This window comes from Sciurus vulgaris (assembly GCF_902686455.1).
Source record: "Sciurus vulgaris genome assembly, chromosome: 13".
Lineage (NCBI taxonomy): Eukaryota > Metazoa > Chordata > Mammalia > Rodentia > Sciuridae > Sciurus > Sciurus vulgaris.
The window spans coordinates 84,689,424-84,703,156 of NC_136474.1; the positions used below are offsets into that span (position 1 = coordinate 84,689,424).

The 13,733-nt window shown below is 38.6% G+C and overlaps 1 protein-coding gene and 1 long non-coding RNA gene across 3 annotated transcripts in view; one reads left to right on the forward strand and one right to left on the reverse strand.

The window, feature by feature from the left end:
- Nucleotides 1-13,733, forward strand: part of CDH20 (cadherin 20) — a 228,374-nt gene that overhangs the window by 167,669 nt on the left and 46,972 nt on the right. For both annotated transcript variants that reach the window (XM_079108418.1, XM_079108419.1), the window contains exons 3-6: nt 3,823-4,117; nt 4,619-4,738; nt 7,180-7,347; nt 12,664-12,851. In XM_079108418.1, coding sequence (XP_078964544.1) covers nt 3,823-4,117; nt 4,619-4,738; nt 7,180-7,347; nt 12,664-12,851 — 771 coding nt within the window. The remainder of the gene's footprint in view (nt 1-3,822; nt 4,118-4,618; nt 4,739-7,179; nt 7,348-12,663; nt 12,852-13,733) is intronic.
- Nucleotides 1-13,733, reverse strand: part of LOC306642679 — a 260,148-nt gene that overhangs the window by 49,069 nt on the left and 197,346 nt on the right. The gene's annotated exons all lie outside the window — the stretch shown is intronic.

The following is a 13,733-nucleotide window of genomic DNA, read 5'->3' on the forward strand; positions in this document are numbered from 1 at the left end:
TAAAGAATTATTAGGATAAATAAGATATCAGCTGTCTTATTCTGTCTAGATTTTTTGGGGGGGAGACATACATAACTGTGTGCTGCTACCTCCACCATGTGAACCCCTTACCTTCCTCTGAATAGCTGGTATTCAATGTTAGTTGGATTAAATAGGGATAAATATAAAACATTTTCATTATACTACCAATTTTTTGAGTGACTTCAAGAAAAGCTATTAATGTCCCTCTTTGAATTTTTGCAACCAAATATGTAATCTCTGGCAGTAAACCCCAATATTCCGTGTGTTTCTGTGTTGGTTTTAAGCTCATTAGTGTCTCACCCTGGTAATCACCTTTCCATACATCACCTTGTAATCTGTGATGGGACTCTGCAAGCCACAATTTCTTTTTTCAACTGTCTCTCCATGGGTTCTGCCCTTAGAACATACCAGAGGAAGGATGAGAGGCTGGAAGTGGAGAAGGGACTGGCTCCTTTGCTTTCCCAGCAGTTGGTTCTAGTTCGGAGGCTTCTTCACTCAGTCCCATCACACCCACTCAGCAATACCAGAACTGAGTCCCACAAGTCTGCAGGACTTGGACAGAGGTGAGCTCCTCTAAGTTCTGAGGTCCCAGTTCAGGAACAGCTCACTCTACTCAGAGGCCTGGTCCAGCCTCCAAGGTGCCTCCTCCAAATGTGGGAGCTCCGACCCCTGTTCCTGTTTACCCTGTCAAAGGGGCCTTAGTTAGTACCTGGAATTACTATCATTCTGATACCTCAATGTTTCCCTCTTGCCTTTTCAGTCCTTGACAATCAATGCTCTCTGCTAAAATAACTATGTAGGTTGTTCCCTGACAAAATCCTGAACTAATACTATTCCTCAGAAATCAGTTCTGCATAAGGTCTCCACACCCCCACCCCTTCATAAGCTGATGCTCTTCGTGCCCATGAGAGGCCTCTTCTGCCTTTCTGTGGGAGTCTTTCCTCTCTTCATCCTCCCTCCCTTCTCTCGCAAATGTGCAAACACACAACTGAGAAGCCACCATAAAGATGCTAGCTCTTTTAAAACAAAAGGCAACATGGCTCCACAAAAAGCTTTAGCCCTGACACAACACCATTCTTTCAATAAAATTTTATTGAGCATGATTTATTATACGTGTCAGGGCCCACACCATGACGAAGGTCACATGGCCCTACCGTCAAGGGAGTACCCGGAATTCCTCTCCCAGTACAGAGGAAAGCAAAGACAACGCAGCTGAGCTTCAGCCCAGATTGCACTGGACATCAAACAGCCTAATCAGCCCCAGGAGTCAGGACCTTCTCCTCAGCAGCAGTGACCTGAGCTTCTGGTGTTTGTTAGGCATTCTTCAAGGGCACAGCCCTGGTCCTCAGCATAAGGATCACGGTGTGCCTAGCGCTCTAAGATTCTCGGGCTGGGGGCGTAGCTCCATGATAGAGTGCTTGCTTAGCAATGTGAGGCCTGCCTAGCACTGGGTTTGATCCTCAGCACCACATAAAAATAAACAAATAAAATAAAGGTATCGTGTCCATCTACAACTAAAAATAGTACAGATTTTTGAAGAGTCTCAGGCCAAAACATTTTAGATTTAAAAGAACCCTTCAAACAATCCAGGGTTCATACTTTATATCAATTTCTGTCCCCGCCCCAACTTCAATAATCTATCATGCCATAAATTAGCTTATTTCAAGTCCTATGCCACATGCCTTAAAAATTCTCTCCCTCTTCCTCTTACTCTCTCACACACACACACAATAAGCAAACACATACACATTTTTCTCTTTAAGAAACATCCTGATATCTTTGTCCTCCTAATTCCATTCCTCTACCAGAGAGCACAGTTCCATATGGAAGAGATTTTCATTTCTTTGTACACAGGTCCAAATGAAATATCTTTCCATTCTACACACTAAGAACTGGGTACTTTTGCTTTTTTTAACTTCAAATAGAGAAGATTTGAGTTGTAAAAAAAAAAAATAGTGATAACACTGTATGTGAAGTGAGGAAAGGTGAGAACGTCATATTCTACATAGAATACTTTTAGAGAAAAAAAAACCCACAGCTATATTTTTCTGGTCAGTTTTATTCTTACTTCCCCTTTCTGGATAAGACACAGATGATTTCCTTTAGGCAGCAAAATTGCTGCCTGCAGGACTTGGCCACGAGTCAGTTTACAATCAGCCAGTCACAGCTTCCAAAGCCATGCCTGTCTGAGGATGTTGTGAATACATTTCCAGGTACCTTCTTGGTGCCCATGCATGTTGGTCCTTAGAGAAAGAGCACACCCCCTGTGTCGTCCCCCCCCCCCCCCCCCCAGTGCTTCAGGCAGCCATCAAGTTACCACAACTAAAAAGCCTGTAGGCTGCTTCTGCCTTCTTGGCTATAATCCTGAAGGCCTGATGCAAGAAAGGAAGAGTGGGTATGTTAATAACCTTTTCTCTTTGCAGGTGTATCTTCATTCTAACCAGCCCCATTTACAGTGTAGCTCTTATGGGAAAGGCACTGTGTTTATGTACATTAATCTCTAATGATCCCAGTAACCCTTCAAAGCAAGTATTACTACTGTTTTCCATTTATAATGTGAAGAATTAAAGGTTACAGACAGTAAATAATTTGTCAAGGGCATTCAGTTTACAACTGACACAGACAGTGTTCGGGTCATATACATTTGGCTCCCTGCCCTAAGCTTAACACTGGTTGTCTGTTTTATAAATTAATCTCATGAACTCCATCACTGAACTATGCAGTGTTAGCAGTGCAGGCAAAAACAGAATTAGTAATGCTGATTAAATTTAACTAATTTTTTGTTGTCCCCTTTATAAAAAGACCATTACCCATAAGACAGCACAAAATTCTAGGCTTCTTGACACTCATTATCTACAATTATTAAGGTAGAACTGTGCTTCTAGGCCTGAGGGATAAATAGCATTCCAAGACTCCTTTACAGTATTATTACTAAAATATCTGGGAGGAACATAGTTGAATGGGCAGATAAAGGAATGTCCCTAACTCAAATACACATACACAGAGATTTAAGTGATTCAATTATGAACTCAAGGTCAAGTCCCATCAAAAGGAGAGATACACTGATGTAAAAAAAAAAAAAAAACTTAACCGCAGGTAAATTTCATTTGACATGTGAAACACATGGGCAAGCATAGTCCTACTAAATGAATCTGCCAAATTGGGGTAACAGGAATGAAGACTTGCAAGAGTCACTGGAAATTATTTAATATTTCCATATAGTAGACTTAGTCTCTTAATGAATCACTTCATCAATTTTTCAGCCAACATAAAAATTTTTGATATTCCAAAAATTAATTGATATCAATTCTTTAAAATGTTTAATCTATCTAGGCTCTCCTTCCCCTCCTCCTTCATTTTCTTCTTCAATGGAAAAGATTCCTCCTTATTAGAATTACTTATTCACACATCAAGAATCTACACTTAAGTAACAGAAGGAGTCAAAAATATTACCCTATGTAAATGTATGACTACACAAATGGTATGCCTCTACTTCATGTAGAGAGAAACAAGATGTATCCCATTTGTTTACAATAAAAATAAATTTTAAAAAAAGAATCTACACTTTTCAAGATGTTTTCTGTATTCCTTAAGGAGATTTAAAAACAATATGTTCAGGATACTGAGTATGATACAGAAAAAAAATTAACCAACCTCTATTTGTCCTTTGATACAATCATAATCAAAGCTTACTAGTTCTTTGTAAACAAACTTTTTAAATATTTAAGTAAAAAAAATCCCTGTGTGAAGAGAGGTCCTAAGTTCATATCCAAAGAGATTTTGGTGCTTTTTCTTCCCCAGCTTCATTCAGATATGGACAGGGGAGACGGATCCATCAAATATATCCTCTCTGGAGAAGGCGCAGGCATGGTGTTTACCATTGACGACACTACTGGTGACATCCACGCTATTCAGAGGCTTGATCGAGAGGAAAGAGCCCAGTACACTTTACGGGCTCAAGCGCTGGACAGGCGGACAGGCCGACCAATGGAGCCAGAGTCAGAATTTATCATCAAAATACAAGACATCAACGACAATGAGCCCAAGTTCCTGGATGGACCTTACGTTGCCACTGTGCCAGAAATGTCCCCTGTGGGTAAGGTGGTGATTCACTAACTCTCACAAACAGCAAATACCTTATGTGGGAGAAGCGGGTACAGAGAAGGAGACAAAATGCAAAGTAGTTCGCAAATTAAAAAACTGAACCAAAAATGACAACTGAGTCCTCTGGCAGAGAGCAAGTTACTTAGGCATAGAATCAGCCACATTAAGTGATAAGAATGTATTGTCTTCTAGTTCTGATTCTTTAAAAACAATAGATTGGCACATGCATGTGTTAGATTAATAAGGGGGAAGCATTTTGGTATTATCAAAAAAACAATGAAGACCCCAATGACTGGCTGTTTACTAAGAATTTCACACAAATAACTATCATTTTGTGAAACAAGTAAAAGACAGGAGTTAAGGAAGCCTGAGCTAGAAAGGAACGCTGCCAGAAAAGCAAACATAATATCTACAGATGCTCTAAGACTGACCAATCAGGATCGCATCAAGTCTTCAGCAAGTGGACTTGAGCAGGTTTCCTTCTTTTCCTCAGGCACTTCTGTTATCCAGGTGACAGCCACAGATGCTGATGACCCGACCTATGGCAACAGTGCCCGGGTGGTGTACAGCATTCTCCAGGGCCAGCCATATTTTTCTGTGGACTCCAAAACAGGTATCTGATGCAAGAGTCAATTCAAAGGTGTTTTCTTTATTTCATAATCCTTTATAACCACCACTTTGACCCAATTCTCTTTTGCAAGGACTCTACAGGGAGTGTGTTAACCAGAGAAGATTTGTTATAAGCTTCAGGATTAAGAGAGCAAACTACCATTGCCCTGTGGGTGAGAGCAGCACAATGCATACACAGTGTGCAGGGTAACTGGAAAGGCAAAGTATCTTGCTAGCCTGTAAAAAGTTCATGGATATATTTAGTCCCAGGGACTAAGGTCTGTTAAAATTCCAACAAGACCTAAGAGGACTAACACATTCACCTACACTCACTCTAGAACTAGAATCATGGATTCTGAAACCAGAAAGAGCCATTGGGGGTTTGCTCAGCCCATCACCATCTACTTAACAGATAAGGAAACTGGGAAATAAAGAATCAAGTTCAACTGGTTGTGGATATGTCCCTTGACATGTGGTCTGATGCTCTTTCCACTGAACTACTCTGTACTGAAGAGCACAAGGTCAGAATTAGTGGCTTCTGGGCCAGACAGGTTTTGATGATGGAGGAAAGAGCACATGGGATGTGGCCCCTAAAGAAAGAAAGATTCTGATGGGGAAGCTCTAGTAGGGAAATTGGCAGAGAGAACTGGAATGAGTAAGGAGCAATGTGGCAGGAAAGGACACGTTGGACAAACCAACAGAAGTTTGGGTTTTTGGTTTCAACTCTTCTGAGAGTTCTGTTGTACAGCTTCCAGAACATTTATAAAAGAACATTTCTATGTTTTGATCTATGAAAGAGTCCCTTAAATATATTTGAGTTGAGTACAGTGATTATTATATCATTATTACCTTACCCTGTGTCAGGCCTTCTCCCTTTTAAAATACAGTAACTTTCATAAACGTTACTGTACTTGAGTCTCCCAATAATCTTACGAACTAGTGAAAAACATAGGAAGTATTTTACTCCTATTTTACATAGGGCAAAATAGAGACCTAAGAGAAGGAAATGAGTAAAGAAACTTAGAGTAACTGAGGTAAAGTCAATGATGAACATTCAGTCGTTTCTTTATTTGAAAGAAAAAAAAATTTCTATTATCAGCAACCTGATAGAATTTTTTACCCCAGAAGTCCTAAAAGTAGCCAAATATTCAGATAACTGTATCATAAAAGCTGAAAACAAGGGAGTACAAATTAGTAGGAGGAAAGAAAAAGACCACAGTTAGGGACGTCTTTAAAACAGTGACTTCAATAATTCTGCTCACAGGGGAAGAGAGAATGAAGGGGTGCCCCTGGGGAGGAAGAATACAGGAAAGAGAAGGGTAGTATGTCCTTTATGTCCTAAGAACCTTATATTATTTTGATGACTCCCAGGGGCATCTATAGTATTAAGGTAAAAAATACATGAAAATATAGTTATTGCTGTGCCCATGAGGCATTTAAAAAAAAGAATTTTTTATATATTTCACTTTACAATGTTGTTCTTACTAAATGAAATAAATATATCATGGGAGTAAACTGGGGACAGGTGGTTGTTCCCAATCCCTTCCCTTTTCATGCAAAAGACCTGTTTAGCCAAGGGTCATGTCATAAACCTGCAGCAAACACACCCTTAATCATTACTTCAGTGTTTAGAAGTCAACTTTTCTACGTTGAAGGGTTAAAAAGGAAGATAAAACATTACTGTATATCCTGGGCAGGATCAAAACACATTTCAGTAGATTTGGTTCAGACCCTTCTTCTTAAATGAAACCTTATCATCACACTGCTATGCTGCTACTTACTATCTGGGGAACTTCATTTTCATACAAGGTAAAAATAAACAACTTGCAGAGCATCTTTCATGTCCGAGCTCACAGAATTCAGTGAAGCACAGAGGTAAGCAAAACATAACAAAACAGAGTGAATATATAACAAAGGGAAAATCAGATGAGAATTCCAACCCTCCTTACAGGTACTACGGAGGCAGGGAAAGGCAGAACAGGAGCAAGTTATATTAAAAGAGTTATTCACATTACAAGGGCTTTTGGGGCTGAAGAAACAGCTGAATGAGAATTATCTAAAATCACAGATTTGTAAACGTATGAGGTTTTGTTTTCTGGACTCAAAGCCCCAGTTTTCTTTGGTGAGGTTGAGCAGTCTGAAATCTTGAACTGCAATGCCCCTAGTCTGTAAGAGAACCATTGCTGCCACCTCCCGTTCTCCTTGGGTAATGTCACCAAAGGAAACCAGCCTTCAGTTCTTCCTGCTGGATTTGTACTTACTCTACATTTGTTGCAGAGGCACTTTTTTGAAGCAGGGATTTTTACCTCAAGTTTAATAAAACAGGTGACATGCATCTCAACTCTTGGCATTTACCATGCACAAGGGAGAAATCTAAAAGTGAATCTGTTAAAAACTGCATTTATGGTTTTGTTTTTAAAAAACAAAGTCATTTCTATCCTGCAGGTGTAATTAGGACCGCGCTCATGAACATGGACAGAGAAGCCAAAGAATACTACGAAGTGATTATCCAAGCCAAGGACATGGGAGGGCAGCTGGGGGGATTAGCTGGGACCACAACAGTCAACATCACCCTCTCAGATGTCAATGATAACCCACCTCGCTTCCCCCAGAGTGAGTACCTAACCAACCAAAGCACAGATTTCAAGCCATAGGGATGCATCTGTTACAGAGGTGAGGGAGAAAGGACAGTTTGCTAAATTCAATCATTCTTGGATTTCTTCCCTATAATCATTGTACAATTATTTTTTTCTTTTATGGTTCTTTTTGGTTACATGACAGGAGAATCTACTTTGATATATTTATACAAGCATGGAACACATCTTATTCTAATTAGGTTCCCAGTCTTGTGGATGTGCATGATGGTGAGTCACTGTGGTGTATTCATATATGTACACAGGAAAGTGATGTCAGATTCATTCCACTCTCTTTCATATCCCTAGCCCCCCTCTTTCCCTTCCCTTCATTCCCCTTTGTCTAATCCAATGAACTTCTATTCTTCCCCTCCTCCTACCCCCCTTGTTGTGGGTCAGCAGTCACACATTGGAGAGAACATTCAAACTTTGGTATTTTGGGGAATTGACTTATTTCAGTTATCATGAGAGTAGTCTCCAGATCCATCCATTTACCAGAGAATGACAAAAACTCATTATTCTTTATTGCTGAGTAATATTCCATTGTGTATGTGTGTATATGTGTGTGTGTATAAGTATGTATCACATTTTCTTTATTCGTTCATCTGTTGAAGGACACCTAGGTTGGTTCCATAGCTTAGCTATTGTGAATTGTGCTGCTATAAACATTGATGTGGCAGCATCACTGAAGTATGCTGATTTTTACTCCTTTGGATAAATACTGAGGAGTGGGATAACTGGGTCAAATGGTGGTTCCATTCCTCGTTTTTTGAGGAATCTCCATACTGCTTTCTGGAGTGGTGGCACTACTTTTCAGTACCACCAACAATGTAGAAGTGCACCCTTTTCCCCACATCCTTGCCAATATTTATTGTTACTTGTATTCTTGATACTGCCATTCTGGTGAGATAAAATCTCGAGTGTAGTTTCCTTGAGCAATTCTTACACAACCATTTTCCTTCTGGGCTTCAGCTTCCGATAGCACTAAAATCAGTGTTACTCAAACTTTTCATTGTTTCCTCCCTATAGAACCTTTTTAAACTTTTTTTCCAGTTAAGGCTAAGTTAACTGGTCCTAGGTTAATTGTACAGGATGGACTGGCAAAAGCAGACTCTAGAAGTGGAGGAGTGTCATACATTGCTGGTGGGAGTGCAAACTGGTGCAACCACTATGAAAAACACTATGGAGATTCCTAAGAAAACTTAGAATGGAACCACCATTTGACCCAGTTATCCCACTCCTAGGTTTATACCCAAAGGACTTAAAATCAGCATAATACAGTGACGCAGCCACATCAATGTTTAAAGAAGCTCAAGTCATGATAGTTAAACTATGGAACCAACCTAGGTGTCCTTCAACAGATGAATGGATAAAGAAAATGTGATATATATATATAATATATACAAAATATATGTACATGCATTCACATACAATGGAATATTACTCAGCCTTAAAGAAGAATGAAATAATGGAATTTGCCAATAAATGAACATAACTGGAGAATATTATGCTAAGTGAAATAAGCCAATCCCAAAAAACCAAAGGCTAAAAGTTTTCCCTGATATGCAGATGCTAATTCACAATGGGGGGATGGAGAATAAAGGTACTTTGGATTAGACAGAGGGGAGGGGAGAGGATGGGGAGCAGGAAGGATAGTAGAATGAAATCGAACATTATTACCCTATGTGCGTATATGATTACACAACCTGTGTACTCTACATCATGTACAACCAGAATAAGAAGTTATACTCCATTTATGTATGATATGTCAAAATGCATTCTACTGTCATGTATAACTAAATAGAAAATATTTTTCAAAAAGAAGTGGAGGAGTGTGTGAGGAGGTTTTTGGAGGGTACAGATTTGAGTTGTAGGACTATGGAACTAGCAGGAGAAGTGGAGTGTAACAAATATGAAAACATAAACTTCTGCCTCTTGATTTTTTAGCTAAGGGATATGAGGCAGAAGGTGGAGTCAAAGATGATAATAATGGTTTAAGTTTGAGAGAGAGAAGGATTGTATTGTTGATAGAAATGGAGGATGCTAATGGATCCAGTGGCAGGAAAGGAGGGGGAGAGATTCAGATTTGCATATGAAATGACAGCAGAACAATCAGGTTGGACATCCTTAAGAAAAGTGGAAATACAGTGATGGTGAATGAAGCCCAGAAATGGAGACCTGAGTTTGAAAAGTAAATGCCTGAAGGGGGTAAGCTGGAGAAGTGAGAGCAGAAGACACAATTCCAGTGAAAGACTTAGCAGGGAAAATTTAGTTAAAAATTTTAAAAAACTGAAAACAGAGTCAAGCCTGACTATCAGCTCAATAAGCTGCATTTTGAATCAGCCAAACCAAATGAACCTTCAATTTTATCTATGTAAATTCAGGAAGAGAGCTCAAATATTTACGTGCAACTGGTATACACAAAGTTCTCATGGGCATTCATGACAGAAAAAAGCAAATACTAGCAAGCATTTCATACACAGTGCAAGTAAGTAGGTTACTAAGTTGACTGGTGCTATAGTACAAAACACAGAACATCACGGAAAAGATTGTGGAATACCATATGGAGTGGCTTTCTGTTACTCTACTGATCCTGTGTGGTCAGTCTTTACAGCTCAGAATGACTCACTACACACACTATACACTGCAGATTCTTGAAAATCCTTGAACTACTTAATTTCTTAAATTTGAAATTAAACAGGTATCTTTGATATAAGTGCTAAAGGCAGAAGAACCAAGTTATCACACAGCTCAAAAGCATATGTACTTGGACATATTGAGGGATGTCACCCTAAACACAGCAGTTCCACAACTGCATAACATAATACAATGCCTGGAGTTTTAGTCTCGCCCCTTATTTTGGCTCAAGGTCTCAGAAGTTAGTCCACTATTAGCCAACTCCATAGCTCTGGGCCCAAGATGAAGAACATCATGGTATAAGGGCATAGCTGAGGAAAGCAGCTCAGAACGTGGCAACCAGGAATCAGAGGGAGAGCTCACTTGTTCCACTCCACTTCTCCTGCTAGTTCCACAGTCCTACAACTCAAATCTGTACCCTCCAAAAGCCTCCTCACACACTCCTCCACTTCTTTTTTGTCTCTTTATTATCAGAGACAAAATTAAAACACCAAAATCACACCCCTGTGACCTACCTCGTGGTCAGACCCTACCTGCCCAGTTACCATCTAGTTAATCCATAAAAGTGGATTAATCCACTGATTAGATTATAACTCTCAAATACAACCATTGCACCCCTGAATATTCCTGCACTGTCTCACACATGAGCTTTTGGGGGATGCCTCATATCTAAACAATAACATTTTTCTGGTTTAGTTAGCATATTCATCTCTGTGATCAAAAGACCCAAGGAAAACACTCCTCAAACCAAAATATTAATGCCATTCTAAAGCATATATTTTGAGAATTCACTATTTCAAAGTTTAGTAATAATGGAGAATCTAGGAATAGAGTAGAAGTTGTGGAATATGTTTCATGGAAGACAAAAAAGAAACATATAACTAATTTAAATCTCTGCAAGTAATCTTCACATATTAACTGCTTCCTCTAAGATTGTCATTATTTTTGGACTTTTAAAAATCTTTAATTCATCATTAAATATTTCCCTATTTGCTAAAACTAAGTTCAGACATTCTATTTCAAAAATCTATCTAGATAAACTCGTCTGCCTTTTTCTTTTAATTCCTCACAGAAGGAATTCCACTTAATTTTTTTTTTCATAAATATTACCATAACTGATTGTAGGCTATTGACAAAATGACACGCCTACTCTTTTACATTGATCAAGCTCAGTCACTTTTCATTGGACCAAGTATAATGAAATATCAAGATCTCAAGTTACTTATTTCCAATATAATACATTACATGTAGAAAGTATATGTATATTTTTAAACACAATATAGCTTTCCTGATGTGGAGAATGTTGTAGGCAAAGGCTGGTTTGTTTTTTTAAAAAGTTCTGCAATAGCAAAGCATAATCTATCAATGGTTTTGGAAATGAATGGAAAGAGATCATAAAATCCATATGCCTACCAGTTTAGTACAACAAAGATTTCCTGACTCATTTTTGTAAGAAATGGCTATCATTTCTTCTCCTGTACATGGTGGGGTGCTGTGAGCTACCTGGGGTGTCAGCCTTCCCAAATCTTTGTGAAACAAACCCTTACACCCCAGGCTTCCCAGAGCTTATGATGCATATTAGAATAAAAGAGACCACATACATATCAAAACTGTGATTATATGATTTTCCTTTGTTAGTCAATCTATAATTGACAAAATAATGAAGCACATCAAAAAAGTTGAGCCCCTGAGAAGGTAATTTAGCAAAGATACAACTTCATAGAGATGAAAATGAACAAACTTTAATTGTAAATCAGAATATCAAGCCAAAAAGCAAATTGTCACCAACTTTGAGCTTTTTACCTATGTGGGAACATTTTTTGGTATTCCCATCTGAAATATGAAGGCAGGAAGCATCAGGGCTTTGTCCATGAAGAGTGAGACAGAGAGACCCAGCTGCAAGAAATGTTGATGGACCACACAATGGAGGTGGTAGAACTTGCTCTTCGTGGCTCTTCCTCTATAGATCACTGGTCTACATCAGTTCTAGGCAGATGGTCAGAGAGACGGGCACTCAAAACAACAACCAGGTCATGAAAGGAAATGTGGGCATTTCAAATGTAAATATACAGCTACTAGGGAGGCTAAGGCAGAAGGGTCACAATTTCAAGGCCACTCTTAGCATCACAGTCTGTCTGGAAATAAAAAATAAAAAGGGCTGGAGATGTTGCTCAGTGGTAAGGATCCCTGGGTTCAATTCTACCAAACAAGGAAAAGGAATATAAACAGAATAAATATGTACATGTTGTGACAAGTTAGGTGTTTATTCTGTTTTGTTGTTTTCAATCTTTCTCAGAAGGAACTGACATTTGGGAAATATTTCCATTCATTATGGAGTACTAAAAGACTAGGAAGCAAGGAACATCCCAGCACTCTAGGCAGATTCACTGGGATGAGAAATAATTTTGCTTTCATTCTGTCCTGCTTTCAGGGTTATAGTCAAAAAGCTATTTTGATTCCTCCTTATTGAATATCCAATATAGGTTATGACCTACATGACTGCTTAGCCTCTGTGAACCTCAATTTTCATCTTATAAAACTGAAGTTTTAATTTTTGAACAAAGACAAAGATGTTTTGCATAGCATGCCTGATAAGATATGATAATGATAACCTTTTTTTTTTTGTATTGACAATGCATATTCTTGCTTTCCTTCACAGAACATTATCAGATGAGTGTGTTAGAATCAGCCCCAATTAGCTCCACTGTAGGGAGAGTGTTTGCCAAGGACTTGGATGAAGGAATCAATGCAGAGATGAAATACACTATTGTGGATGGAGACGGTGCAGATGCCTTTGACATTAACACAGATCCCAATTTCCAAGTTGGTATCATAACTGTGAAGAAGGTAATCCAACTCCTTTATCCAAATCATTTTCATGGATGCTTTATATATGAAATGCTAGTCAGGGTTATTGTACTGTGGATATGTATTTATTGATCTAGAATATTATAACCAACTTTGTTGTTATAAATCCTCTGGTAAAAGCTCTTTCTATAATTAAAAACAAAAACAAAAAATCCCAGGCATGGCAGTGCTCGACTCTTAATCTCAACTACTGAGGAGACTAAAGTAAGAGAATCTCAAGTTAGAAACCAACCTGGGCAACACACAAAAACCTCATTTTACTCCTTGTGCCATCATTTTACAGAAAGGGTACCAGGTTATGATAAATATATATGACAAATATGTTATCTCTCTACTTAGCCACTTAAAAACTATTGTAGCTTAATTCTCTAATGATGTTAATGACTTAGTCAATATTTGAATCACACACATTTTTTATTGTAGTATACCATAAATAACAAAGCAAGTTATGATATTATTTTTAAATCAGTAAATAACATACAGAGATTTTTTTAACTGCCTCTTGAAGATCCATAAATGCCAATTAAACTTGAAAAAGTTTTATCAAGCCAGGTGTGGTGGCACATGCCTATAATTCCAGAAACTTGGGAGGCTGAAACAGGAGGACCACAGCTCAAGGTCAGCATGGACAACTTAGCAAGATACTGCCTCAAAAACAGAAAAATAAAGGACTGGGGCTATAACTCGGTGGTAAAGGGTCCCTGTGTTCAATTCCCAGTACTGGGGGAAAAATGTTTTTTAAGTTTTATCAAACATAGCTAGTGAAAATTGTTTTCACTTTAAACTCCTTTGTTTCATGATAAGGTGCCAAGTTTTCTGAATATAAACTACTGATTCTCTCTGTGGCATAAGGCACATATG